This window comes from Oryx dammah, unplaced genomic scaffold (genome assembly GCF_014754425.2).
Source record: "Oryx dammah isolate SB20612 unplaced genomic scaffold, SCBI_Odam_1.1 HiC_scaffold_20, whole genome shotgun sequence".
NCBI classification, from domain to species: Eukaryota; Metazoa; Chordata; class Mammalia; order Artiodactyla; family Bovidae; genus Oryx; species Oryx dammah.
The window spans coordinates 6236303-6263999 of NW_024070204.1; the positions used below are offsets into that span (position 1 = coordinate 6236303).

General features: G+C 43.8%; 1 protein-coding gene across 1 annotated transcript in view; it reads left to right on the forward strand.

The window, feature by feature from the left end:
- ADCY2 (adenylate cyclase 2) overlaps positions 1 to 27697 on the forward strand; it is a 474101-nt gene that overhangs the window by 232218 nt on the left and 214186 nt on the right. Inside the window, exon 4 of the mRNA XM_040262372.1 lies at positions 11563 to 11712. Within this exon, the coding sequence (XP_040118306.1) occupies positions 11563 to 11712 (150 nt within the window). The remainder of the gene's footprint in view (positions 1 to 11562; positions 11713 to 27697) is intronic.

Here is a 27697-nt window from a genome sequence, read left to right on the forward strand (position 1 = left end):
GGATTTCACATTCCATGAAATATGCCATGCAAAATCATTTTTAAAAGACATTAAATTGTTTCTCAGATCAAAAAATTTCCGAGATCGTCACTATTGCTCTGATTGGTTAATGTCTGATTTATATATGATGGAAAATAAAGGGAACTTCAGTAGTTATGAACTAACATATCTACTCTTTGTTACTGTCCTTAAAAAGTTAGTACCTCTGGACTGCTCATCTAATAATTTTACTCCGGAAGTTTAGTGGGCAGGTTTGTTATGTAATATGTCCACAGGGAAATAGAAGTGAATACTTCTAACTTTTTATACTCGTTGTTTGGAATTCTAGTCACCTTGGGTAGATTTGTTTCATTCCTGGCTTGAAATACTTCTTTTACACCATCAGGAAGCATGTTAATTCATCACAGAAATGTGTTTAGACTTGGAAAACACTGGAGACTTTTAAAATGTGATCATTATGGTCCCAAACAGAGGTTTCAGTTTTAACTCTGATTTTCTTTGATCGGCTGAAACTATGTGAAGCCAACCAAATGGGTACTTTTGTAAATCGTCATTTCATGAGATTTTGCTTCTTTTGCCTATGCCATACTTTGGGGTGAGTCTCAACTGAAGCTGGATTCATGGGTTATATTTGATGGCTGCTTGTTGCCCGCCCCAAACAGGACTAGTGGACTTGGAATCACTGATGACGCAGAGAAAACCTAAACCCAGAAGGTGAGCCTTTTGCTACTATGCATTTTCCAAACATCTGCACAATAATACTTTCAAGTCAGGCTTACTTAAGATAAACAAACATCTCTGTGTAAGCTGCCTATAAGTCTCATATATCTTTGATCGAATCAAGTGTGCCTTCTTACAGTTGATTAAAGTGAGAGTGAGGTTGCTCAGTCGTATCAGACTCTTTGAGACCCCATGGACTGTATGTAGCCCACCAGGCTCCCCCATCCCTGGGATTCTCCAGGCAAGAACAACGCAGTGGGTTGCCATTTCCTTCTCCAATGCATGAAAGGAAAAGTGAGAGTGAAGTCGCTCAGTCATGTCTGACTCTTAGCGACCCCATGGACTGCAGCCTACCAGGCTCCTCCGTCCATGTGATTTTCCAGGCGAGAGTACTGGAGTGGGTTGCCATTTCTAAGAAATGCAGGGTTAAGCTTTAAGTGAATTTTCTGATAACTTATAAATAATCTGTGTTTAAAACAGCACAGGGAACTATATTCAATCCCTTAGGGTAAACCATAATGGAAAAGAATGTAAAAAAGAGTGTATATATATGTGTATAACTGCGTCACTTTGTACTGCAGGAATCTGTACATCATACTGGGTGCTTAGTCGCCCAGTCGTGTCTGACTCTTTGCGACCCCATGGTCTGTAGCTCGCACAGGCTCCTCTGTCCATGGGATTTCCCAGGCAAGATTGCTGGAGTGGGTAGTCATTTCCTTCCCCAAGGGATCTTCCTGACCCAGGGATCAAATCTGCATCTCTGGCTTGGCAGGTGAATTTTTTACCACTGAGCCACCTGGGGAGCCTCATGATTTTATAGCAGAGTGTATTTAAGTCTGCCATAACTTCCTGGATCTTGAAATCATTGTAGAATAATGTACAAAAAACAGAGTAGTTGTCACCAAACAGACTTGATCTAGAATCATTGCTCTACCACTGGCTAGTCCCCCAGTCAGTTCATTTACATTCTCTCAAAACAGCTTCCTCATCTGTAAAATGGAGTTATGAATTCCTTCCTTGTAAGAATATTAGGAGAATCTGAAGATAAAATATGTTTGAAAAAGATCTGTCAAGCAAAACAATGGAGCATTCTTTCTTTATAAAAATATAAGGATTTTACTTGTGATAATGCATCCGGTCCCATCACTTCATGGGAAATAGATGGGGAAACAGTGGAAACAGTGTCAGACTTTATTTTTTGGGCTCCAACATCACTGCAGATGGTGATTGCAACCATGAAATTAAAAGACACTTACTCCTTGGAAGAAAAGTTATGACCAACCTAGATAGCATATTCAAAAGCAGAGACATTACTTTGCCAACAAATGTCCGTCTAGTCAAGGCTATGGTTTTTCCAGTGGTCATGTGTGGATGTGAGAGTTGGACTGTGAAGAAGGCTGAGCGCTGAAGAATTGATGCTTTTGAACTGTGGTGTTGGAGAAGACTCTTGAGGGTCCCTTGGACTGCAAGGAGATCCAACCAGTCCATTCTGAAGGAGATCAACCCTGGGATTTCTTTGGAAGGAATGATGCTAAAGCTGAAACTCCAGTACTTTGGCTACCTCATGCAAAGAGTTGACTCATTGGAAAAGACTCTGATGCTGGGAGGGAATGGGGGCAGGAAGAGAAGGGGACGACAGAGGATAAGATGGCTGGATGGTATCACTGACTCGATGGACTTGAGTCTGAGTGAACTCCGGGAGTTGGTGATGGACAGGGAGGCCTGGCGTGCTGCGATTCATGGGGTCGCAAAGAGTTGGACACAACTGAGCGACTGAACTGAACGTGAAAAAGGCCATATATTGTAAATCAACTACATTTCACTTTTAAAAAGTAGAAAAAGACTCAATAGCCTGCTGGGGAGTGGGGAGATTGAGTGAAGGGCAGACAAAAAGTATAGACTTCTAGTTATAAAATAAATGAGTACCAGTGAGGTAATGTACTGGAAAAGGGAATGGCTACTGACTCCAGTATTCTTGCCTGGAGAACTCTATGGACAGAGGAGCCTGGTGGCCTGTAGTCCATGAGGTCACAAAGAGTCGGAGACACGACTAAAGCCACTTAGCTCATACACACAATGACTGTTCTCTGGCCAAAATTGTCCAGAAGTCAGTCAGGTCTCAGTGGTTGAAATTCGAGTTTGCCTTCCTTCAGTACACACTCCTCAAAAAAATACACAGTGGGAGAGGAAAGAAAATGGTGAGAAATCCAGGAGCACGCTCGAGGGAGACACCACTTTCAAGTACATTTCAGCCTTTTATCCTCTTAAAAGGCAAGCTGCTGCCAGGCATGCCCTCACATAATTAGTGTCATTAATGAAACATCTAGTTTCGTTTGCAGAAGGAAATTTTTTTGTTTTCCAGTTCTCAGAAGGTTTCGGTTTTGCATCCAAGCAGTTACTTATCTTTTTTAATCACAGCATGACTTGATGGAATATTTTTTGGTCTGACTAAGAATTCAGAGTAGACCTTGAGAATCACAGTGTTCATTGTTTGTTGCCCTGTATTTGGAGTCTGTGACTGTTTGCACGGGCCTTGGCAAATCCATCACTTCTGAATGAATGCACTTGCTCATGTAGGGTTTAGGTCCACGCCCAGGATGGGCTGTGCTAAACCTGTCCTGTTACTGCCCTTGACAACTCGTCCCTTTGCTGTCATATTACGTCTGATATCTACAGTTAGGTCCATTTCACTTAACCTCGGAAGGTGTCTTCTTCTTCATTCATCATTGGCAGGGTATATCATGCGTGGTTTACTTAGTTCTAATTTATCTCCTATTGTGTAGATTTGAAGTGGCGTCACAAGCAGGTCCTAATGTAAGTTGCCAATGGGGTAGCAAAGGAAATGTACCCCGAGTAACCATGAAAGGTGCGCCTCCCTTCTCGTACACTGTTAGCTGAAGAGACGTACTTACCTTGTGTGAAGTGGTGTACCGTCTCATCCTAAACCAAGCTGCACAAGTTGGGGTGTCTGAGCGCCTTGGCCATGTGGTTGTTGACTGAATCTGAACACCTGCTGGCTCTTCAATTTTTAAATGAATGGATGTGTCCCCTATAAAATGGTAGTAAGCGAAGAGAATTACGTAGACTATTTAAATGAAGCTAAATTTCATTGATCCAGATTAAGTAGAGATTATCTAAATTAATGGAAAGTCTAACCTGAAGTGTGTTCGGATATCTTTGGTTTTCGCTTTTATGTCCATTGAAATCACCAGAATTGGGCAAATTATACATTGCTTAGTGCAAATCCTTAAGGGAGCTGATTCAAGGCTAATAAAATTTTGGTTTTAAATAGCATATAATTACATGTTACTAAAGTTTCGAAACGCATGAGACGCAACACTTAGAGCGTGTTCTTCTATTGTGTATATGTCATTACACATGAGGCAGAGGGGTCAGGAGGACACAGCAACCAGCATCTGTTAAGCCTGTTGGACAGTTCCGGACCACGGAACCCCCAGGGTTTCTGAACGAGTCGAACCTCTTTAGATCAATTAACCTTCATTCAACTTCCTGGCCTCACAAAGACCAGGGAGATAGTGGCTTCTGTTGGGTATTGGTAAACATGTAAAGTTCAGTTAATCATTGATTGGCTGACCGAGTGTCAGATGTAATCATTAAGAAGTCACCAAGCCAGCAGGCTCTGGGGCAGAAGGCAGTTTGGACCAGACAGAGAGCGACTCTAATGAAAGTGCTTCATGGTTAAGAATCCACCTGCCCATGCAGGAAACAAATGTCAGATGCCTGATCCTGAAAGATCCCATGGGCTTCAGAGCACCTCAGCCCATGCACCACAACTCCTGAGCCCGTGCTCTGGGACCCTCGAGCTGCAGCTACTGAGCCCGGGCATCCTAGAGGCCTCCCACTGCAACTAGAGGAAGCCTCTGCAGCAACGAAGGCTAGCACAGCCAACATTAATTACTCATTAATTAATTACAAAAAGGAAGGTCTGAACAATATATATATATATATTTTTTACAAAGTGCTTTGTAATCACAGGTGAACTCCCAGTCCAGCTCTGTGAAACACAGGGAGTATGGAGAAAACTGCCTGAAAGCCTTACTTTGCAGAAATGACCTGCAGAATAATCAGCAACAAGACAGAAATGACTGCGCCCACTTTGGGGACTGGAGATGGATTGCGAGTTACTGGTGTAGCGGTTCCGTCCCTCCGTAGAGTTTCTTTGGTTGCTTGTCTCTTCCTGTGGTGGAGATGAACTAAGCTCAGAAAGCTAAGATTCTTCTACGAGCTTGAAATCAGGGACAAACTGGATGAGAGAACAAACGTGCAAAGCAATGCGAGCTACAGATCTCGGGGGAGGGAGGCTTCAGCAATCTCCTTCCACTGAGTTCTAAATATTGGAAACTCAATGTTTTGTCTTCTTTTCACTATTCTAAACTATTAATTAAACCAGCTTTCTCCCCATCAGTTTCAAATTTGCAGTCCCTGAGCTGAGACATCCAAGTCTGGGTTTCTGCCTGGTGAAGTCAGCTTTCCCTTCTTCTAGGGAAGATATGTTTTCAATGACTTAATTGTGGGAGGAATTTTCTATCAAGATCTTGAGTCTCTTCTTATTGGCTTGTAATGAGCTGAGCGAGGAAGTGACTCTCAAACACCCCTGCAATTTTACTTAGCTGTGATACTGAACTTGAACCCTAAGAAGATCCTTTAGCCTTAGCCCTTTATCCCAAATATAGCTGTAAAAAGTAACATAATTCAAAAGTGATGTATGATGTCTCAAAAAGTGTATGCTATTCAAAAAGACTTAATAATAACAGCTCTAATAGAAAAGAAAATAAAGAAAATAATCACCATCGCTAACAGTACTATATTTCTAGTGGCCTTTTCCATAGGAAATTAAATTGCATTTGACACCCAGTTTGTAATTCTAGTTGAACAAACCAAAGCCTAATAACAACCATTGTTGAGATGGTTGGTCTTCCAGTTTTCTTCTTAACTTTCTGTCTTAGCTCAGGCTGCCAAAACAAAACACCGGAAGTGGGGGTGCCAAAAGGAGATACTTACTGTTTGTATTTCTGGAGGCTGGCAAGTCCGAGACCAAAGTGCCTGATGATTCACTTCTGGTGAGGGCTCTCTTCCTGGCGGACAGCCCCCTTTCTCTCATGGCAGAAAGACAGACAGAGTCTCTTCCTTTCCTTATAAGGACACTAATCTCATCATAAAAGTGGACACTCATGACCTCATCTAAACCGAATTCTCTCCCAAGGGCCCCAGCCCCTAACACCATCACACTGGGAGTAGGTCTTCAGTGTAAGCCTGTGGGAAGGATCCCCCGCCCTCCCAGTATATGCATTCAGCCCGTAATACCTTCTGACTCTCAGCATGCTCAGGCTCAGTCATGTCTGACTCTGTGACCCAATGGACCACACCCTGCCAAGGTCCTCTGTCCTTGAGATTGTCCAGGCAAGAATACTGGAGTGGGTTGCCATTTCTCTCTCCAGGAAATCTTCCTGACCCAGAGATGTCTCCCTCCATCGCAGGCAGATGCTTTACCACTGAGCCGCCAGGGAAGCCCTTTCTGACTCTACTCCTCCTCATCTGGAGGGATGTTAAATTTAAAGAAGCTTTCAGCACGTGATCTGAAAGTCACTGGATGTTATTAACCAAAGCGCCGTGTGTCTGGTCCACACTAAAAGACTGAGACAAAGAGCCAAGTCACTGGAAAAGACCCTGATGCTGAGAAAGACTGAGGGCAGGAGGAGAAGGGGTGACAGAGGACGGGATGGTGGGATGGCATCACCGAGCCAGTGGACATGAGTTTGCATAAACTCTGGGAAATAGTGGAGGACAAAGGAGCCTGGTCTTCTACAGTCCGTGGGGTTGCAAAGAGCTGGACACGACTTAGAAACCAACTACAAGAGACGGATTAAAAGCAGAGATCCTGAGGCCAGGGCCTAGAGCGAGTGTAATTCTTTGGGGGTTGCAGTAGATGCCGAGGAGACAGGATTGGGATTCTCTGCAGCCGTGTTTGAGAGCTCAGTTAAGGGGGATTGTACCTGATCATTTTCTCTCCCAAGCAAGAACATTGTTTTATTTAAGCCAAATTTGCTGCATAGAGATGCAGTGAGCTTGCTGAATATTCATTTGCAGCTCTGTTCATCAAGTTCTTATAATCCCTTTTATTTTCCTTTGACTTGTAATTGGTGTTTTTGCATATTTATGATCTGTTTGTTTTAAGCTGAGGACCTGTTTTAAATTCTGTGATGTCCTTTCTCCCCTGGCCCTGTGTGGTTTGCTCACAGAGAAACCATGGCTTTGAGGGATGGGGCTTCCTCAGTACCATTGCCTCACCCTGCACTCAGCTGGCATGTACCCCGACTGCTGACCTCTGTGAACCCTGTAGTTCGCAGCCCTGAACCTAAGATAAGAATGAGAGAACTGAACAATTTTAAAACTCAAAGTGAAAGAGGAGAGAGAAACTTGGCTTAAAGTTCAACATTCAGAAAACTAAGATCATGGCATCTGGTCCCATCACTTCATGGCAAATAGATGGGGAAACAGTGAAAACAGTAGCTGACTTTATTTTTCTGGGCTCCAAAATCACTGCATATGGTGATTGCAGCCATGAAATTAAAAGATGCTTACTCCTTGGAAAGAAAGTTATGACCAACTTAGACAGCATATTCAAAAGCAGAGACATTACTTTGCCAACAAAGGTCTGTCTAGTCAAGGCTATGGTTTTTCCAGTGGTCATGCATGGATGTGAGAATTGGACTGTGAAGAAAGCTGAGCACCAAAGAATTGATGCTTTTGAACTGTGGTGTTGGAGAAGACTCCTGACAGTCCCTTGGACTGCAAGGAGACCCAGCCAGTCCATCCTAAAGGAGATCAGTCCTGGGTGTTCATTGGAAGGACTGATGTTGAAGCTGAAACTCCAATACTTTGGCCACCTGATGCGAAGAGCTGACTCATTGGAAAAGACTCTGTTGCTGGGAGGGATTGGGAGCAGGAGGAGAAGGGGATGACAGAGGATGAGATGGCTGGATAGCATCACCGACTTAATGGACATGAGTTTGGGTGGACTCCGGGAGTTGGTGATGGACAGGGAGGCCTGGTGTGCTATGGTTCATGGGGTCGCAAAGAGTCAGACATGACTGAGCGACTGAACTGAACTGAAAACAGTCACAGAGGACCTGAGTGGCCACCAAATCCTTGTGATAATTCCTCGAATGTTTGAAGACAGTGAGCTCCCTTCCTTAAATGTCCTTTGCCCAGGTGAAATAACCCTGCATGGGAGTTAAAGACACAGACGTAAATAAAATAGATTAACTAATGAGAACCTGCTGAATAGGACAGAGAACTCTACTCAGTGCTTTGTGGTGACCTAAATGGGAAGGAAATCCAAATAAGAGGGGATATGTGTATGCATATAGCTGATTCGGGCTGCTCAGGTGGCTCAGTGGTTAAGAACCCACCTGCCAATGCCGAAGACGTGGGTTTGATCCTTGGGTCGGGAAGATCCCCTGGAAGAGGAAATGGCAACCCACTGCAGTATTCTTGCCTGGAGAATCCCATGGACAGAGGAGCCTGGTGGGCTATATAGTCTATGGAATCTAAGAGTCAGACACAACTTAGCAACTAAATAGCAAAAAATAGCTAATTCACTTTGCTGTACAGCAGAAACTAACACAACATTGTAAAGCAACTTTACTCCAATAAAAACTAATTTATCCAAAGAAGGAACGCTGCTCAGCTCATTCTTCTTTGGTCTCCTGACCCAGTTAGAAACAGCCTCACTTCGTTACTTTGCTCTGAGTACTTGGGCACACCAACAACTCCTGTGTCACAATCAACTGCTCCATGGACCACAGTGTGGTCTCCAAACTGCAGCCACTTTAAAGGACTTTAAATGATGGAGGCGCTTTATAGCATCAAATGCAAATGCTCTCTAAAGGAAAACCATGTTAGCTGCTTTCGGGGCTTACACCCGTCTCTTTGGAAATTCTTCAGAATCACTTTCCCCATACCCTAGTAGAGAGTTGAATTGCACTGGGTGAACCCGTCCTGACTCATTTCCTGGGGCCATGTTTTATTTGAGCCAAATTTGGTCTTGTGGCAATGGTCCAGGGCAATCCTTTAGAGTCTTCAGGGGCTTACCCTCCAGTCTCTGAATATGTTAGACCTTTATTTCTTCACCTAGACGATGAAATAACAAGAGGGGCCACGCTCCTGGGTGTTTTACTTTCTGGACTCTTGCAAGGATGAAATGAGGTATGTTTGGAAGATCAATGATGATGTGGTGAAAGAAACAGAACCAGTTTTCTGGTAAATACCAGCCTTCCCACCAGCACAGCATTGGTGTTTTATGCATCTCCTGAGAATCACGGACAAGTGCTGATGACTCCTCCCCTATACATGTCAAGTAACGATGGGGATGTGGAAAGTGACAGAGGACCCTGTCTCTGTGGCGAGAGGGTGGAGTCCGGTTTGCACAGACTCTGGAGCATGGGTCACGCTCCATTTCAAGGCCTAGTTTGCATCTTCAGCCTACTGTTATTACCTTAAACAATTTATTTTCTTCACGGTGTCCCTTGAGAGGCCAAGTTTCCCCTCCTATTTTCTGACAGATGTGAGAGTGGCTAAATGAAGCAATCAGATAAAAGAAAGCATCAAGACAGTATGATGTTATAAAATAAATCCAACATTGTGAAAATAGGATTTTTTACTGTGTCTTCTGCTTAACATCTTCTAGGAAACAAGATGCTGTGATGTTAGTTTTGAAAAGAAAATCCAAACTGCATCACTTCCTTGCGCCCTAGGTTTCCTAGAGTCATAATATAAATGCGCCATTTTGAAAGAAAAATGCTCTAGGACATCAGGCACATTTGTAAATGTGCGTAGTTATTAAAATACCGGGACTAATTCTATTAACCTTAGAATATGGTACTTTAGGATGAAAGCAGGTATCAGGAAAACGCTTGTAATTTGATTAAATTTTCCACCAGAAGAGAAATGCCATAACTGCTTGGCATTAAAATGCTTAGCTGTTTATTTCTTGAGCATTTCTTTGCATATCTGAATAAAAATCCATAAATGCATTCTTTCTGATTATCTGTAGCCATGGAGGGTTGGAATAACATGTTGTTTGAAGCAATGCCACATCCATTGCCCAGATTAATGAACAAATGACCAAAAGAAGGCTTTTCCTTAAGAACCTTGACATCGCAAAGCTGCCAGGGCCCTGGGTCAGGCCGACAGTGTAGTAACAGAGACGCCCTTTCATCCTCCCTGCTGGGGGAGCCCAGGGCACTGAGGATGGCTTCATTCAATTCCGTTGCTTCCATTTGGTTCTTATTTTGGAGGAACTGACTTCCTAAAATGTTTGCATCTTTGATGGCATTTTTAAGGAAGAAAAAAGAAGCTCTCATAGATAAGCATGGTTATTATTATTATTTCCTCTGCACCTAATAAGGAGAGAGACAGTTCTTCTAATTTTGGGCCATCTGGTTTGTGTTAGGGCTTCTCGTTCCTGCTTCTTTGGGCTGCTGTTCTTCAAAGCAAACCCAGCAGTGACAGTTTGCAGAATCTTTAGTGAAGTAAGAGGTGGTCCTTTTGCAGAAGCGAAGGGTGACAGGGCTAAAGTAAGATCGTATGGACAGTTAGTTGAGTGTTCTTCCTGGGCAGGACAATTATAAGTTGTTTTCAACTTTTCTATATTTTCTCTTTCACCCCAAGTTTTTGTGAACCCAAATTGTTTTGATCAACAGAGGAACAAGTGATGTGCTTTGAAAGGGTCCTATATTATTACATAAATTCTAGGTAATGGGGAGTATGCCTTCTCTAGGCTCAGTGAACACAGGTTCCATGTGACAACAATCTGCATCAGTCACCTAGTGTCATAATAACACTGTGTAAGAACCATGAAATCTTGGTGCCCACAGTAGTGGACTGTGGGTTGGCTGCCAGTCTCTGTTCCAGGGGTACGTCATCTTCCATGTTCTTTTCCTGATGAGATACAAAAGAGGCACCCCAAACGTGCCAGACCTTCCAAACCTGGGCTGGATCTGGCTCTCGGTTACCCCCACCCACACTGCATTAGCTGTAGCAGATCACACTTGTTGTTCAGTCACTCAGCCGTGTCCGACTCTTTGCAACCCCATGCAATGCAGCACGCCAGGCCTCCCTGTCCTTCACCGTCTCCCAGAGCTTGCTCAAACTCATGTCCATTGAATCAACAGAGCCATCCAACCATCTCATCCTCTGTCATCCCCTTCTCCTCCTGCCTTCATTCAATCTTTCCCAGCATCAGGGTCTTTTCTAATGAGTCAGCTTTTCACATCAGGTGGCCAAAGGTTTGGAGCTTCAACTTCAGCATCAGTCCTTTCAATAAATATTCAGGATTGATTCCCTTTAGGATTGACTGGTGTGATCTCCTTGCAATACAAGGGACTCAAGAATCTTCAACACCATAGTTCAAAAAGCATCAATTCTTCAGGGCTCAGCCTTCTTCGTGGTCCAGCTCTCACATCCATACATGACTTAGTGGAAAAATCATAGGTTTGACTAGACGGACCTTTGTAGGCAAAGTAATGTCTCAGCTTTTTAATATGCTGTCTAGGTTTGTCATAGCTTTTCTTCCAAGCAGATCACATGGCTGAGCCCAAAGATAGGGGAGGACAGCAAAATCACCTGTGAGAGGGCACGGATCCAAGAAGCAGATAGGATCCATTTTTGTTAAATAAATAAAAATGTTAGTTTTGGTACAGAGATAAAATCAACCTTTAGCAGAGTCATCTCTTTGCAGACTCTTGCCCAAGTACCTTGTGTTGTTGTGATCGTGAACGATAAATGCTCACCCTGTTGAGTGGTTCTTTGTGTCCTCAGATCCTGGCCAACGTGATCATCTTCATCTGCGGGAACCTGGCAGGGGCATACCATAAGCACCTCATGGAGCTCGCTCTGCAGCAGACGTATCAGGACACGTGCAACTGCATCAAGTCCCGGATCAAGCTGGAATTTGAAAAACGTCAGCAGGTAAAATACACGTTCGGTCTTACTTCCATGTTATTTGAGATGGTATTGGAATGATATTGTCACTGCTAATGTCGAGGGTGCAGTTCATCCACTGACGGGCATCAGCAGGAAGCCAGAGTAGCCATCTGGTCGTCTTGCCCGCCCAGCTTTGGGCTGTATGCCCAGTGGATTGAATTGTAAACCAAAGAGCAGAGATGGCATCTTCAGACTCAAACCCAGCCCCCACCCCCAGGATCACCCACGTGCTGACAGCTTCATCAACCACCATCAACACGAGGCTGGGGAAATTCAAATCATAATAATGATGATTGTTACAGTGACTCTTAGTTAAGACACTCATTGTTGGTTACAGCACATTTCTCTGTGATAGTGTTTGTGGTCAGGGTTTGTCCCAGCTGAAATCTGCCTGTGCCATTAACAACACTTCGTTTAGTGTCTGTTTTCCACCTGGGATGCTGAAATGGGATGAGATGATGAAATGAGATGAGATGTGTGAACTTGTCCTTGAGGGAGATGATTGGAGTTGGGAGGGAGGGTCTGGTAGGGAACTAGTTGTAGTGTCAGGGGCTGTCATTGCTGTGGGTGATACATGGACACATACATCAGGAGAATACATAGGCTCTGATGACACACTGTAAAAATAAGAAATGGAGATAAACCAGGGGTGGAAGGAGCAAAGCCATGTGGTCTCATCCAAGATGGTGGCAAGCAGATGAAGCAGACATGCTTTGGAGGTGGGGTCCTGTACTTGACATGTTTAACGTCAGGTCTCAGCAGAAGATCCATGTGAATAGTTTTCTTTTTGCCCTTGAGTTTTCAAATTTATCAGCAGGAACCCAGTTTCCATCTCTAAAGATGATGGTTGTTAGCATGACTCTCTAGCATGAAACCCACACTCCCTTCTCTGAGTGCATTCATCAGTATTTGACACATAATTGTGTCACTATCATTCATTAAATTGTATTTAGTCCATTTTATATAATTTTATTAAAATGTATTTATGGTGGTGAGAGCAAACAAAAATCCCTTAAATACTTATACTAGACTTTTATTTGTGTATGAACTGATGAATAGTAGTTGTACTCCTTTTTGAAAACAGGGAGTTCTGTTTGTTCATCTAATAAATATTAATTAAGCACCTAGATTGTGGAGGGCATGATTCTAGGCATTGGCGTGTGGCTGTAAATATTGCTTTCTCACTGATATTAGCAAATCTAATGGGTTGTTTTAAAAACATTTTGTTTTGCAACATGCATAGCAGAAGTATTCAGTAATTGCTGTTTAATTGTTTGGTCTCTAGGTATATCAAACTCTGGATTGCATTAAGAGAAATAGACAGTTGTTAACATGAGACAGTTAAACAGTAAAACTTCATATACTGTGCATTTATTCGTGTTCAGTAATGGTTCAAATCTAGGTTCTAGAAAATTTTATAGTTTCAACACACAGCACTTAGTCTTCACAATTCTTCCCTCTACAGAGTTCAAATGTTGTAAGGTAGACCGCTTCCTTTTTCTGGAGAAGGCAATGGCACCCCACTCCAGTACTCTTGCCTGGAAAATCCCATGGATGGAGGAGCCTGGTAGGCTGCAGTCCATGGGGTCGCTAAGAGTCGGACACGACTGAGCAACTTCACTTTCGCTTTTCACTTTCATGCATTGGAGAAGGAAATGGCAACTCACTCCAGTATTCTTGCCTGGAGAATCCCAGAGACAGAGGAGCCTAGTGGGCTGCTGTCTATGGGGTTGCACAGAGTCAGACACGACTGAAGTGACTTAGCAGCAGCAGCAGCTGCTTCCTTTTTCAAACAGTGGTGACTGGATAAGTTTGGTCCCGCCAGTCATATTTAACTTTCTTTTCCATCACCTTCACCAAGGTTAGGAAGAACTGAAATTCTAAGTCAGTGGATTATATAACCTAATATTTATAGTACCAGCTTTGACAGAACACTAAGTCAGGCTGTTGACCTTTTCTACACTGCCTCTTTCCATGAAGAGACCTTGAGCAGCCAAGACCAGGTGTCATCCCTGGTCACGATGATCTCTGGGTCCATGTGGTCAGAAAGGCGATGCTCTGACCTTATGTGGCTCCAGAACTAGACCAGTGAGGCACACCTCGTATTACAGACTTTATGGGACCATCATAGGAGATACTATTAGGCCATCTATTTACAAGTTCTAGGAAAAAGAGTCAAAGATCTTTTTTAAAATATGTAAGGAGAAAAGGGACACTGAAGAAAAAGAACTTATACTAATACTTTGTTGTTGTTGTTCAGGCACTCAGTCGTGTCTGACTCTTTGCGACCCCATGGACTGTGATGATCCAGGCCTCTCTGTCCCTCACTATCTCCTGGAGCTTGCCCAAGTTCATGTCCACTGAGTCTATGATGTTATCCGACCAACCATCTTATCCTCTGCCACCCTCTTCTCCTTTCGCCCTCAGTCATTCTCAGAATCAAGATATTTTCCAACGAGTTGGCTGTTTGCATCAGGTAGCCAAAGTATTGGAGGGTTAGCTTCAGCATCAGTCCTTCCAGTGATGTTTAATAAAATATAATTTGACACAATGTACGAATTTTGCTACCAAAGTTGGGAGTCAGCTCTCAGGGTCTAGGACCCAGAATGCAGTACTTCTGTTAAGATTTTGAACAATATGTTTCTAGGATAGAGTAAAGGTCCATAGTTGTTGTTGTTGTTGTTGTTTTTTCTCCAGTTCAGTTCAGTTCAGTTCAGTCACTCATTCATGTCCGACTCTTTGCAACCGCATGAACTGCAGCACACCAGGCCTTGCTGTCCATCACCAACTCCCGGAGTTCATTCAAACTCACATCCATTGAGTCGGTGATGCCATCCAGCCATCTCATCCTCTGTTGTCCCCTTCTCCTCCTTCCCCCAATCCCTCCCAGCATCAGCGTCTTTTCCAGTGAGTCAAATCTTCGCATGAGGTGGCCAAAGTATTGGAGTTTCAGCTCAGCATCAGTCCTTCCAATGAACACCCAGGACTGATCTCCTTTAGGATGGACTGGCTGGATCTCCTTGCAGTCCAAAGGACTCTCAGGAGTCTGCTCCAACACCACAGTTCAGAAGCATCAATTCTTCGGCGCTCAGCTTTCTTTGCAGTCCAACTCTCACATCCATACATGACCACTGGAAAAACCATAGCCTTGACTAGACAGACCTTTGTTGGCAAAGTAATGTCTCTGCTTTTTAATATGCTGTCTAGGTTGGTCATAACTTTTCTTCCAAGGAGTAAGCATCTTTTACTTTCATGGCTGCAATCACCATCTGCACTGATTTTGGAGCCCCCAAAAATAAAGTCTGACACTGTTTCTACTGTTTCCCCATCTATTTGCCATGAAGTGATGGGAACGGATGCCATGATCTTCATTTTCTGAATGTTGAGCTTTAAGCCAACTTTTTCACTCTCCTCTTTCACTTTCATCAAGAGGCTTTTTAGTTCCTCTTCACTTTCTGCCATAAGGGTGGTGTCATCTGCATACCTGAGGTTTTGATATTTCTCCCGGCAGTCTTGATTCCAGCTCGTGCTTCCTCCAGCCCAGCGTTTCTCATGATATACTCTGCATAGAAGTTAAATAAGCAGGGTGACAATATACAGCCTTGACGTACTCCTTTTCCTATTTGTTTTTTTCCAGACCAGCATGTAATTAAATGGGAATGAAAATTTTCCATAATTAATAAAATCAGTCAGGTATGAATGTACAGATTTAAGGAAACAAAAATTAGCCAATGACAAGCTAGGTGCCCTTCATAGAGAAGAGTGGCTTCAGAGGCCGTGGCACTGGTGTTGCCGCAGACCAAAGTAAGCTCTGAGGGTTCCGCGTGTCATTTCTTATCCGTACGTTGCCACAAAACATAGAAAAAAAAATTTTTTTTGACGTATAGTTGATTTACAGTGTTGTGTCAGGAGTATAACAAAGTGATTCAGATGTGTATATATATCTTTGTCTATATATAGACAGATATCTGTAGATAGATACCTGTATATGTTGTATGTATATTGTATATTTGCTTCATTCGTAGTCACCGAGGCAAACAACAGTGTCCTTGAGAGTGCTTCATTCAGGGGTAGGGGGGTTAGATGATTTGTTTCAGCCCCCATCTGGGTAAAATCTTTGGCATCCATTTTAAGGTTGTATCTCCAGTTACCACAGAATGAGTTGATGCTCCTGGAGGCTGAGGGCCGCCATTTTGAATAGTTACTGGGTGCCTTTCGCAGCTTCACTCCCTGCCACACTTAGACCTTGGGGAGGAGGGCAGATGTCCTGTGAGCCCAGGAAGCTGGTCCTTCTGCAGCCCCGCTAGGGGTTATCAACACAGTTGAGATTACTGGGAAGGGTCTAGGGATTCTACAGTCTTTTCAAAATCACTCAACTCTGTACTTGCTTTTTTTCAAATTTTGTGCTTTTTTTTTTTCCTAGATGCAAATGAGGTAAATTTCTAGTGATTAAAACCATTTTTGAACAACATGGCTATTTGTACTCTAAGATTTGAGGAGAAGAAGGAATGAAAAATGTTAGCAGAGGTTTTCTCAGTGTTTGTGTTCTTGCCCTAAAAATGCCCTCATGGATAAACACTGATTTTTTTTTTCTTAGTAAGTGAGAAACTTAATGCACTCAATTAGTATTGACGCCACCTTTGGGGCCTGAAAGTGGTGTGTTTTGACTTTTGTCTTAAGTTTCACATCCTGCAGTAAAAGCCACTTCTTGTGCACCGTGTCAGTGCAATAGAGGCTCTTTATCAAACCTGAGTCAACAGAGGTGTTTCTCCCTGGAGTATGTAATAGACGCTCCGGAATTGACGAGAGCTGGAGTCAGGGCAAAACAGAAACCCTCTCTCTTAACTGCTGGAGCAGTGGAAATAAATGTGGCCTCTGTAGGACTGAAAACTAGGTTTTCTTTTTTTATAGAGAGAAAATAAACATGCTTCGATTTATATGTTGTCTTTGTTTTCAAATAATGTAATTGTGAGAATCTTTATGTGGACTGCCTTCTTCTGGAAACACCCTGTGGGTTGAATATGATACAATATGCCTTTCAGTGGAGAATACTAGTCACGTGAGGTGGGGACACCGTGTTATTCCTGAATCTGTTCCCCACTGTGGGGGCTTAGTGAACCAGTAGGCTCCCTGTGTCTCCTTGGGGGCAAAATTGTGCAGATTTCAATGGAACAAGTAAGTGGTCCTTTTGTGTACATGGTTGGGTAGATAATAAACGTATCCATCTTTATCCTGATACGATAGCCAGTAATGTAAGGGCATTACCAGATGTATTGCACAAATCATTTAAAATGCTAGGTAGAGTGCGTTGGAGCTGTTTCCAGTTTGGGATGCTAAAATGTGGTTCCTTTTCGTGAGGGAATGGATAACAGAAGGAATGGCATTTGTTCAAGTTCTCTTAACGTGCCAGGCTGTCTACTTAGTTCTTTCACATTTGCTGTGCTATCAGTTTCCTATTGCTGTTGTAACAAATGACCACAAGCCCAGTGGCTTAAACAGAACAAATTCAGTATTATATAGTTCTGGAGATCCGAGGTCCAAAATCAGTCTCGTGAGTTCTGTTACGGTGCTGGCAGCACTGGATTCCTGGAGGCTCTGAGGGCAGAATCCAGTTGCCTTTTCAAGCTTCTAGAGCCTTCCTGCATCCTCAGGTCTCAGCCGCTTCCTCCATCCTCAAATCCAGCAGCACAGATTCCAGCCTCTCTTTCCTCTCTCTCTGTCTGTCTTTCTCTTCACCCCCTTCTCAGATCTCTGACTGTGCTCTTGCATCTTCTTCCTACCCTTTCATTATCCCTCCTGCCACCCCGCCATAAGGGTAATCCAGGGAAATCTCCCAATTTCAAGGTCCTTAATTTAATTATATCTTCGAAGTTCTGGGTTTGCCATGTAAGGTAACACAGTCACGGGTTCTGGGGATTATTAATCGAAGAGGGTGCTTTTTACAGGTTCATTATTCAGCCAACCATCCTGTCTTCTTAATATACTTATGAACTCCATGACCTAAGTCTCTTTTCCCACTTAAGTCAAAGTACCTGAAGAGCTGACTCATTGGAAAAGACCCTGATGCTGGGAGGGATTGGGGGCAGGAGAAGAGGACGACCGAGGATGAGATGGCTGGATGGCATCACCGACTCCATGGAAGTGAGTCTGAGTGAACTCTGGGAGTTGGTGATGGACAGGGAGGCCTGGCGTGCTGCAATTCATGGGGTCGCAGAGAGTCAGACACGACTGAGTGATTGAACTGAACTGAACTGTCAAGTTACTTGTCCAAGACACTCAGCTCTTACGTGTGGATATTTCTGCCTCTCATGTTGGTTCTGCCTAAGTTTTTTGGAGTTATCTTTGAGAATAGAGATTTTTCTTCCCCATAAAGGACTTTTTAAGTTAACTATGTTGTTTTCCATTACTAGTTACATAAGAAAGCACACACTTATCTGACGTCATTATGTTATGCATTGCCATGGTAAGCAACATATTGTCCATGAGAATGTTAGAAATTTACATGAAAGATCATTCCCACAAGAAGCCACAGTGTTAAATCTGTCTGTGGCTGGATTTCCATTCTGTGGTGGACCCTGGAGGCAGACCACCTGAGTTGAATCTTGGTTATGTTATCTCTTTGTATGACCTTGGTCAAATTTTCTCACTTCTCCATGTCTTGGTTCCTCTGATGGAAGTTGTTCTACTTAATTTCTTACCAAATTTCAGAGTCTTTCTAGCATTCAAAATGGTGTCCTGTTAAGAAAGTGATCATGGGCTGGTCTTGCATTGAATTCTCATGACATCATGCCCTCAGTTCAGTTCAGTTCAGTCTCTCAGTCGTGTCCAACTCTTTGAGACCCCATGGACTGCAGCACGCCAGGCCTCCCTGTCCACCTGGAGATTACTCAAACTCATGTCCATTGAGTCGGTGATGCCATCCAACCATCTCATCCTCTGTTGTCCCCTTCTCCCGCCATCAATCTTTCCTAGCATCAGGGTCTTTTCAAATGAGTCAGTTCTTCACATCAGGTGGCCAAAGTATTGGAGTTTCAGCTTCAGCATCAGTCCTTCCAATGAATATTCAGGACTGCTTTCCTTTAGGATGGACTGGTTTGATTTCCTTGCAGTCCAAAGGACTCTCAAGAGTCTTCTCCAACACCACAGTTCAAAAGCATCAATTCTTCTGCGCTCAGCTTTCTTTGTAGTCTAACTCTCACACCCATACATGACCACTGGAAAAACCATAACTTTGACTAGACGGACCTTTGTTGGCAAAGTATGTCCAATGACATAATGCCCTAACATTAAACAAATCAGCTGCCACCCTGGTGAAACCATTGACTGCACTGAGGCTGGAGGGAGAGATAGGTGCTGGCTATGCCATCCCCTGAGTACTCTCCATGATAAGTTCCCTTCCTCCTTGAAGCAAACAGATCAAACAGAGAAAAGTTCTGCTGTATCTGCTAGAACATGTGATGGAGAGTCCTTCCAAACGCTTTTTTATCAGCCCCATGTCACTCCGTTGGGGAGCTTACTTTTCACCAGCAGAATGGATGGTGTGAGGCAATCACACAGCTGCCCACGCTCCAGGACTTGTCATCTACCCCAGTTGTCTGCATCTGAGTTGGCAGATGGAGTCCAGGGTGGAGCATCTCACAGTATACGCCTCTTGATAAAAACCGAATTGAGTGAGCTCAAGAAGAGTTCAAGCTAGTGAGACTTTCTCACTGCAGTTCCTGAAGCGTGAAAGCAGCAAATTTTAGTAGAAATGTTACCTGTGACCTTTAGGTAGGATCATGCGACCAGCAGAGACAGCAGAGAATGTTGTTGTTCCATTGCTCAGTCGTGTCCGACTCTTTGCGACCCCATGGAATGCAGCACGCCAGGCTTCCTTGTCCTTCACTATCTCTTGGAGCTTGCTCAAACTCATGTTGAGTCAGTGATGCCATCCAGCCATCTCATCCTCTGTCGTCCCCTTCTCCTGCCTTCGATCTCTCCCAGCATCAGGGTCTTTTCCAATGAGCAGAGGATGAGAAACGTAAAACACCACACAGTATGTACAGTTTGGTTCAGATAGGCTGACCCCACCTGTGTCCTCAAAGATCCTGAATGAGACTTTCCTCCCAACCCCACCCCCATCCACTTTTTATCCATTTTATTTAATAATTGATTGTATAGTTCTTGCTTCGGTATCTCCTCCTTGAAGAAGTTGTATAATTCCTGGTCCCCACTTCTTTCTGTTTTATTAAGTGATGAGTTACCTACTTTCCTCAGGTATCGTTCCCTTGATGGAGAGGACACAGTCCACCTGTGACCACTTTTTCTCAGCACTCCTTAGTGAAAGATCGGATGACGGAGAAGATAGCACCTGTTTTACTCGGAAGTTGTAACAGAGAATGGTTGAGATTTTGTAAGAGAGTTCTCTTCGCAATGTTTACCATTTGACTGCGTCGGAATGGAGTTCAAGAATTGCTTGAACAGTTTGCACTGCATTGCATCCTACTGATTGCTTCAGTTCTCATGAAGCTCAGATATTATGTCTCATTGAGAAATACTAGAGTAATATATTTCTGGATGTTGCAATGTATATTATGCCATAAGACTTATGGGTACTTTTGATGAGAAATAAAAATGAATTCCAGAAAAAATATACAAGTAACTCTCAAACCATCAAGCCCAAAATATTTTCTGATGAGTCCTTTAATTAGAATGGATGGGATTAGAACATATTTTCAAAGACTGCAACGAGGGCCATGCTGTGAATGTATACTCTGGCTCCTTTAAGGAGAAATCAATAACTCTACATCGATGATCAAGGGCAAAGAGGAGGAGGACAGCTGGAATCACTGTCAAATGTTGATGCCTAATGAAAACTGCCACTGCAGGAGGCTAGTAATAGGGGCTCAAAATAGCATTAGTGTTCATTCTGTAAAAAGTTAGACATCCTGTTCTAAATGGAAAAAAGTAAAATACAGTTACAGTAATTAATCAAGATGACTTTTAATTAATTAAATATATGCAAATGTCTTTTTGTATAATGACAGTAGAAAAGCTGGGCTTCTCTGGCAGCTCAGACAGTAAAAAATTTGCCTGCAATGTATGAGACCTGGGTTTAGTCCCTGGGTCGGGAAGATCCCCTGGAGGAGGGCATGGCAACCCACTCCAGTGTTTGTGCCTGGAGAATCCCATGGACAGAGGAGCCTGGAGGGCTACAATCTATGAGGTCTCAATGAGTTGGACATGACTGAATGATTTAGCACAGTAGAAAAGGCTATATGGTAAAATAAAACCTCCAGAAATTTCCTCCCTGTAAGCCACTTGAGCAAAACCCCCATCCAGTGTCCATGGTCAGGAAGCCATTCGCCTGTCTTGTTGGAGAAACACCTGGGGAACATATATATTCCTTCAGATCATCACAGGTTAACCTTTGTTGATAATACTGTTGTTTTGTCGGTCAGTCGTGTCCAACTCTTGCAACCCCGTGGACTGTAGCCCTCCAGGCCTCTCTGTCCCTGGGATTCTCCAGGCAAGAATACTGGAGTGGATTGCCATTTCTTTCTCCAGGGTGGATCTTCCCGACCCAGGGATCGAACCTGTGTCTCCTATCTCCTGCATTGACTGGTGGATTCTTTACCACTGAGCCAGTAGGGAAGCCAGTTGATAATACTAGAGAAACACACACACACACAAACACACACACACACAAAGGAGAAGCACCTGGTTGTGAAATTTTTGCCATCTGAAAGTTTTCAGTTTCCCTTGGAGATCGTCTGTTTTTTATACCCTGTGATGCAGTGTTTTGATGCCACCAAGACTGTATATCAGTTCAGTTCAGTTCAGTTCAGTTCAGTTGCTCAGTCATGTCCAACTCTTTGCAACCCCATGAATCGCAGCACGCCAGGCCTCCCTGTCCATCACCAACTCCCAGAGTTCACTCAGACTCATGTCCATTGAGTCCGTGATGCCATCCAGCCATCTCATCCTCGGTCGTCCCTTTCTCCTCCTGCCCCCAATCCCTCCCAGCATCAGTCTTTTCCAATGAGTCAACTCTTCGCATGAGGTGGCCAAAGTACTGGAGTTTCAGCTTTAGCATCATTCCTTCCAATGAACACCCAGGGTTGATCTCCTTCAGAATGGACTGGATGGATCTCCTTGCAGTCCAAGGGACTCTCAAGAGTCTTCTCCAACACCACAGTTCAAAAGCATCAATTCTTCAGCACTCAGCCTTCTTCACAGTCCAACTCTCACATCCATACATGACCACAGGAAAAACCATAGCCTTGACTAGCCGGACCTTAGTCGGCAAAGTAATGTCTCTGCTTTTGAATATACTATCTAGGTTGGTCATAACTTTTCTTCCAAGGAGTAAGTGTCTTTTAATTTCATGGCTGCAGTCACCATCTGCAGTAATTTTGGAGCCCCCCAAATAAAGTCTGACACTGTTTCCACTGTTTCCCCATCTATTTCCCATGAAATGATGGGACTGGATGCCATGATCTTCGTTTTCTGAATGTTGAGCTTTAAGCCAACTTTTTCACTCTCCTCTTTCACTTTCATCAAGAGGCTTTTTAGCTCCTCTTCACTTTCTGCCATAAGGGTGGTGTCATCTGCATATCTGAGGTTATTGATATTTCTCCCGCAATCTTGATTCCAGCTTGTGTTTCTTCCAGTCCAGCGTTTCTCATGATATACTCTGCATAGAAGTTAAATAAGCAGGGTGACAATATACAGCCTTGACATACTCCTTTTCCTATTTGGAACCAGTCTGTTGTTCCATGTCCAGTTCTAACTGTTGCTTCCTGACCTGCATACAGGTTTCTCAAGAGGCAGGTCAGGTGGTCTGGTATTCCCATCTCTCTCAGAATTTTCCACAGTTGATTGTGATCCACACAGTCAAAGGCTTTCGCATAGTCAATAAAGCAGAAATAGATGTTTTTCTGGAACTCTCTTGCTTTTTCCATGATCCAGCAGATGTTGTCAATTTGATCTCTGGTTCCTCTGCCTTTTCTAAAACCAGCTTGAACATCAGGGAGTTCACGGTTCACGTATTGCTGAAGGCTGGCTTGGAGAATTTTGAGCATTACTTTACTAGCATGTGAGATGAGTGCAGTTGTGTGGTAGTTTGAACATTCTTTGGCATTGCCTTTCTTTGAGATTGGAATGAAAACTGACCTTTTCCAGTCCTGTGGCCACTGCTGAGTTTTCCAAATTTGCTGACATATTGAGTGCAGCACTTTCACAGCATCATCTTTCAGGATTTGAAACAGCTCAACTGGAATTCCATCACCTCCACTAGCTTTGTTCGTAGTGATGCTTTCTAAGGCCCACTTGACTTCACAATACAAGATGTCTGGCTGTAGATTAGTGATCACATCATCATGATTATCTGGGTCGTGAAGATCTTTTTTGTACAGTTCTTCCATGTATTCTTGCCACCTCTTCTTAATATCTTCTGCTTCTGTTAGGTCCATACCATTTCTATCCTTTATCGAGCCCATCTTTGCATGAAATGTTCCCTTGGTATCTCTAATTTTCTTGAAGAGATCTGTAGTCTTTCCCATTCTGTTGTTTTCCTCTATTTCTTTGCATTGATTGCTGAATGAGGTTCGTGACATTGTACAGGAGACAGGGATCAAGACCATCCCCATGGAAAAGAAATGCAAAAAAGCAAAATGGCTGTCTGGGGAGGCCTTATAAATAGCTGTGAAGAGAGGTGAAAAGCAAAGGAGAAAAGGAAAGATATAAGCATCTGAATGCAGAGTTCCAAAGAATAGCAAGAAGAGATAAGAAAGCCTACTTCAGCAATCAATGCAAAGACTGTATATAGTAGGCAAAAAATAATCTAGTGGAAATATTCACATAAGATCAACATCACTTGATATGAGTAAAATAAACCCAATAAAAAAGAGTTCCAGGATCAGTCCTTTGGTGGCAGTCTCCGTTCTTCTGGTATGTGTCACACACCAGAGAAAACTCAAAATCAAAGTCAAATGTCAAGTATCCTGTGATTGCAATCGTATCTTACTTCCTGCAGGCATAATCACAGGTAGTCCAGGATACCTGATAGTGGGGAAGAAGGCTTTTTGGACTCACTGGCATGGGAAGTGATTGATTTTCTGTGTTTAATGGTTCATCACCATGAGCACAGTCACAGATAAAAATACTTCACATGGCCCTAGGGCTGTGTGTGCCGAACCACGGCACCCACCAATGTTTCTAACAAATTGAAAAACATGAATTAGGAGCTGTAGAATTTTGTTCGTGTGTGTATGTTTTCAAACGGTGTTACTCTCTGGAGTTCTCCCTTTTTAAGTTGTCTGAAAACTTTTGTTTCACAGTTTTGTCTTTTTGATTATCTGCCATGTGCCAGGGGATTAGCCCAGGGAACAGAGTAGTACTTTAGTAGTAGGCTAACGGCCCCCTGCGTCTTTGGGCTTATATTCGAATTGCAGGAGATGGACCATAACTGTCTGAAGGCAGAATTCTCATGAGAAGATACAGAAAGATAATGCGACAGAGCTAAGTGGCATAAGCCGAGGGGCGTGTTGGAGGGGCCAGCCAGGGGCTTTTCTGGGGATGTTGACAGCCGCGTTGTAACATGAATCCCGGGAGGATGCGTCCCTGCAATTACACGATGAGCTATGCTCTCAGCAGGAGTGGGCCTGCAAAGGTTCAGACTCAGGAACCAGACTGGCCTGTCTGGGGGACACAGAAGTCAGTGGGATTGTTGGGTAAGAGAGGGGAGTGGAGGGGAAGACAGGAGCTAGATGCTGGACCACATACTGGGCCTCGCAAGGTGAGTGACGGACTTCGGGCTTTATTAGATGTGGAGTGGAAAGTTACAAAAGCGTTTTGAGTAAGGCTGTGAAACAAACTGGCCAACATTATGTTTATCTTTTTTTGTTTTTATTGAAGTGTAGTTGATTTACAACGCTGTGTTAGTTTGTGCTGTGCAGAGGAGTGATTCAGTCATATAGACATTCTTTTTATTTTTCCCATTATGATTTATCAAAGGATAGTGAACATCGCTCCCTGTGCTATACAGTAGGACTATATATATATATATATATATATACACATACTAGTTTGCATCTGCTAATCCCAAATTCCCAGTCCTTCCCTCCCCTACCCACCTCCCCTTGGGCAGCTACACATCTGTTCCCCATGTCTGTGAGTCTGTTTCTGTTTGGTAAAGAAGTTCATCAGTATCACTTTCTGGGTCCCTGATATAAGTGATATCATACGATATTTGTCTGTGTCAGACTGACTTCACTTAGTGTGACAATCTCTAGGTCCATCCATGTTGCTGCAAATGGCTTTATTTCACTCTTTTTCTGGCAGAGCAATATTCCACTGTATATATACCACGTCTTTGCCCATTCACCTATCAATGGACGTTTTGATTGTTTCCATGTCTTAGCCATCATGACCAGAGCTGCTGTGGACGTAGGAGTGCATGTATCTGTTTGAATTGTACTTTTATGGCTAATATTCTTAAAGGATCTCTCTGGGACTGATGGAGAATGGATTGAGGAGGAAGTGCAGCCAGGATGACCTCCTGAAAGCTATAGCGATAGTCCAGGCCTGAGCCAGGAAGAGCTTGGGTCAGAGTGCACATAGTCAGGACTTATTATGAAATGAAACCAGCATAGATTGCTGTTGGATTAGATGTTGGGTGAGAATAAAATAAAAATAATTTTAAAAATTCCTAAATGAAAATTCCAGGCATTGGATCATGGTTGGTGTGCCACTTCTTAGATTTCAGGGTCTTTGGAAATGATGTTGGTTGGGGGTTGGGAGTAGAGTAGAAATCAAGAGATGAGGTTTGAACAGTTAAGTTTGAGATCCCTAGTCTATGTCCTAGAGGAGACGCCACGTTGGCAGTTGTAAATAAAACCCAGAACCAAAAATGTAGATGCGGAAGTCATCAGTGTATGAAGCGAAGTGAAGCTAAGTGAAGTCGCTCAGTCGTGTCCGACTCTTTGCGACCCCATGGACTGTAGCCCACCAGCCTCCTCCATCCATGGGATTCTCCAGGCAAGAACACTGGAGTGGGGTGCCATTTCCTTCTCCAGGGGATCTTCCCGACCCAGGGATCAAACCCACGTCTCCCGCATTGCAAGCAGACGCTTTAACCTCTGAGCCACCTTTAAAGGACAAAATGAGAGTCCCTAGGGAGAGATTAGGGTTAGAAAAGACAAAAATGAGCCAGGAGCAATCCCCAAAGCACACCAATATTTGAGAAGAAATAAGAGGAAAACAGGAAGCCATTCACTGAAAAAGACCAACCATTATATGCGAGGAAAGCCAGAGAGTGTGGTTCGGTAGAAGCCAAAGAAGGGAGTTTGGGAGCCAGCATTCAACTTGGTCCAACGGTGAGTCCCAGAGGGCAGGGTGTGGGGAAGGGATCACTAGTCCTGGCAGCCTGCCTGTCACCTAGGCAGAGGGGTTAAATTGAACGGGAGGTGAGGAAGGGCAGCTGTGAGTATTGATGGCTCCTTTGACACATGTAGCAGGAAAGAGGAGCCAAAAGCGCTCCTGTTTTACCATTTAGCTCTTCTACTGCAATGCAAGAGACCCCAGTTCGATTCTTGGGTCAGGAAGATCTGCTGAAGAAGGGATAGGCTACCCACTCCAGTATTCTTGGGCTTCCCTTGTGGCTCAGCTGGTAAAGAATCCTCCTGCAATGCGGGAGACCTGGGTTTGATCCCTGGGTTATGAAGAACCCCTGGAGGAAGGAAAGGCTACCCACTCCAGTGTTCCAGCCTGGAGAATTCCATGGATGATACAGTTCACGGGGTTGTAGAGTCGGACACGACTTTCACTTTCTTTCACTGCCATGATATAAGGAGGCATTTGCATATATTTAATTAATTACAAATCCTTAATTAATTATTGTAACTGGCCAAGACTTTTAAAAATCAATTAGTTAATTTCGGGCTGTGCTGGGTCTTCGTGGCTGTGTGCGGGCGTTCTCTAGTCGCAGTGAGTGGGGGCTACTCTTCTCTGCGGTGTGTGGGCTTTCCACTGCGGTGGCGCCTCTGGCTGCAGGGCCTGGCTCTAGGGCACCCGGGCTTGAGCAGTTGGCGTGTGCAGGCTTCGTTGCTCTCCAGCACATGGAATCTTCCTGGAACAGGGGTCAAACTCGTGTCCCCTGCATTGACGGGATTCTTAATGGCTGGACCACTCGGGAAGCCCCCAGCCCAGACTTTCTTTGCCAAGATGGGAAGCAGTAGTGTGTTACGAATCTTACTGCGTGGTCTCTGGCAGCACGTGTTAAGCCACTGATAGGTTGTGTTGCATAGCATAGTTTCCCCAGTGTATCTTTCTTTTATTCTGGATCTTCAATTCTCGGGAACGGATGGGCAGAGGAATTGATTGATTTTTCTAGAAAGAAGCTCAGTTGCTGGAGTACATTACTAATCACTGTGGTACTGCCCTGTGTGAGCTGGTTCTTGTTCTGATGATGGCTACTAGAAAGTTGTGAACTCAAATAGAAACAACAAGGGCTTCCCGAGTTTTGCAGTAGTGATAAAGAACCCACCTGCCAATGAAGGAGATGTAAGAGACATGGATTCCATCCCCTGGGAATAGTGGGGAAGATCCCCTAGAGGAAGCCATGGCAACCCACTCCAGTATTTTTGCCTGGAGAATCCCAGGGACAGAGGAGCCTGGCGGGCTACAGTCCATAAGGTCACACGGAGTCAAACACCTCTGAAGCGACTTAGCATGCACACAGCCCATGCCAGATGACTTCATTTTCTAGAGAAGTGGTGTAGAATAAAAGCAAGAATATTTTATCATTGACTGTAGAGTGAGCTCAGACCAATCAGATGAAATCTAAGGCCCCAGACCATGCAGGCATCTCAGCCCTGAAGGAAATGACCATTCTTTGGACACATTTTAGCTAATCGTGTGACATCTTTGTCACTCCGGGACAAGAGCCAATGGTTGGAGGAAGAAAGGTGCATTAAAACAAAATGCGAAG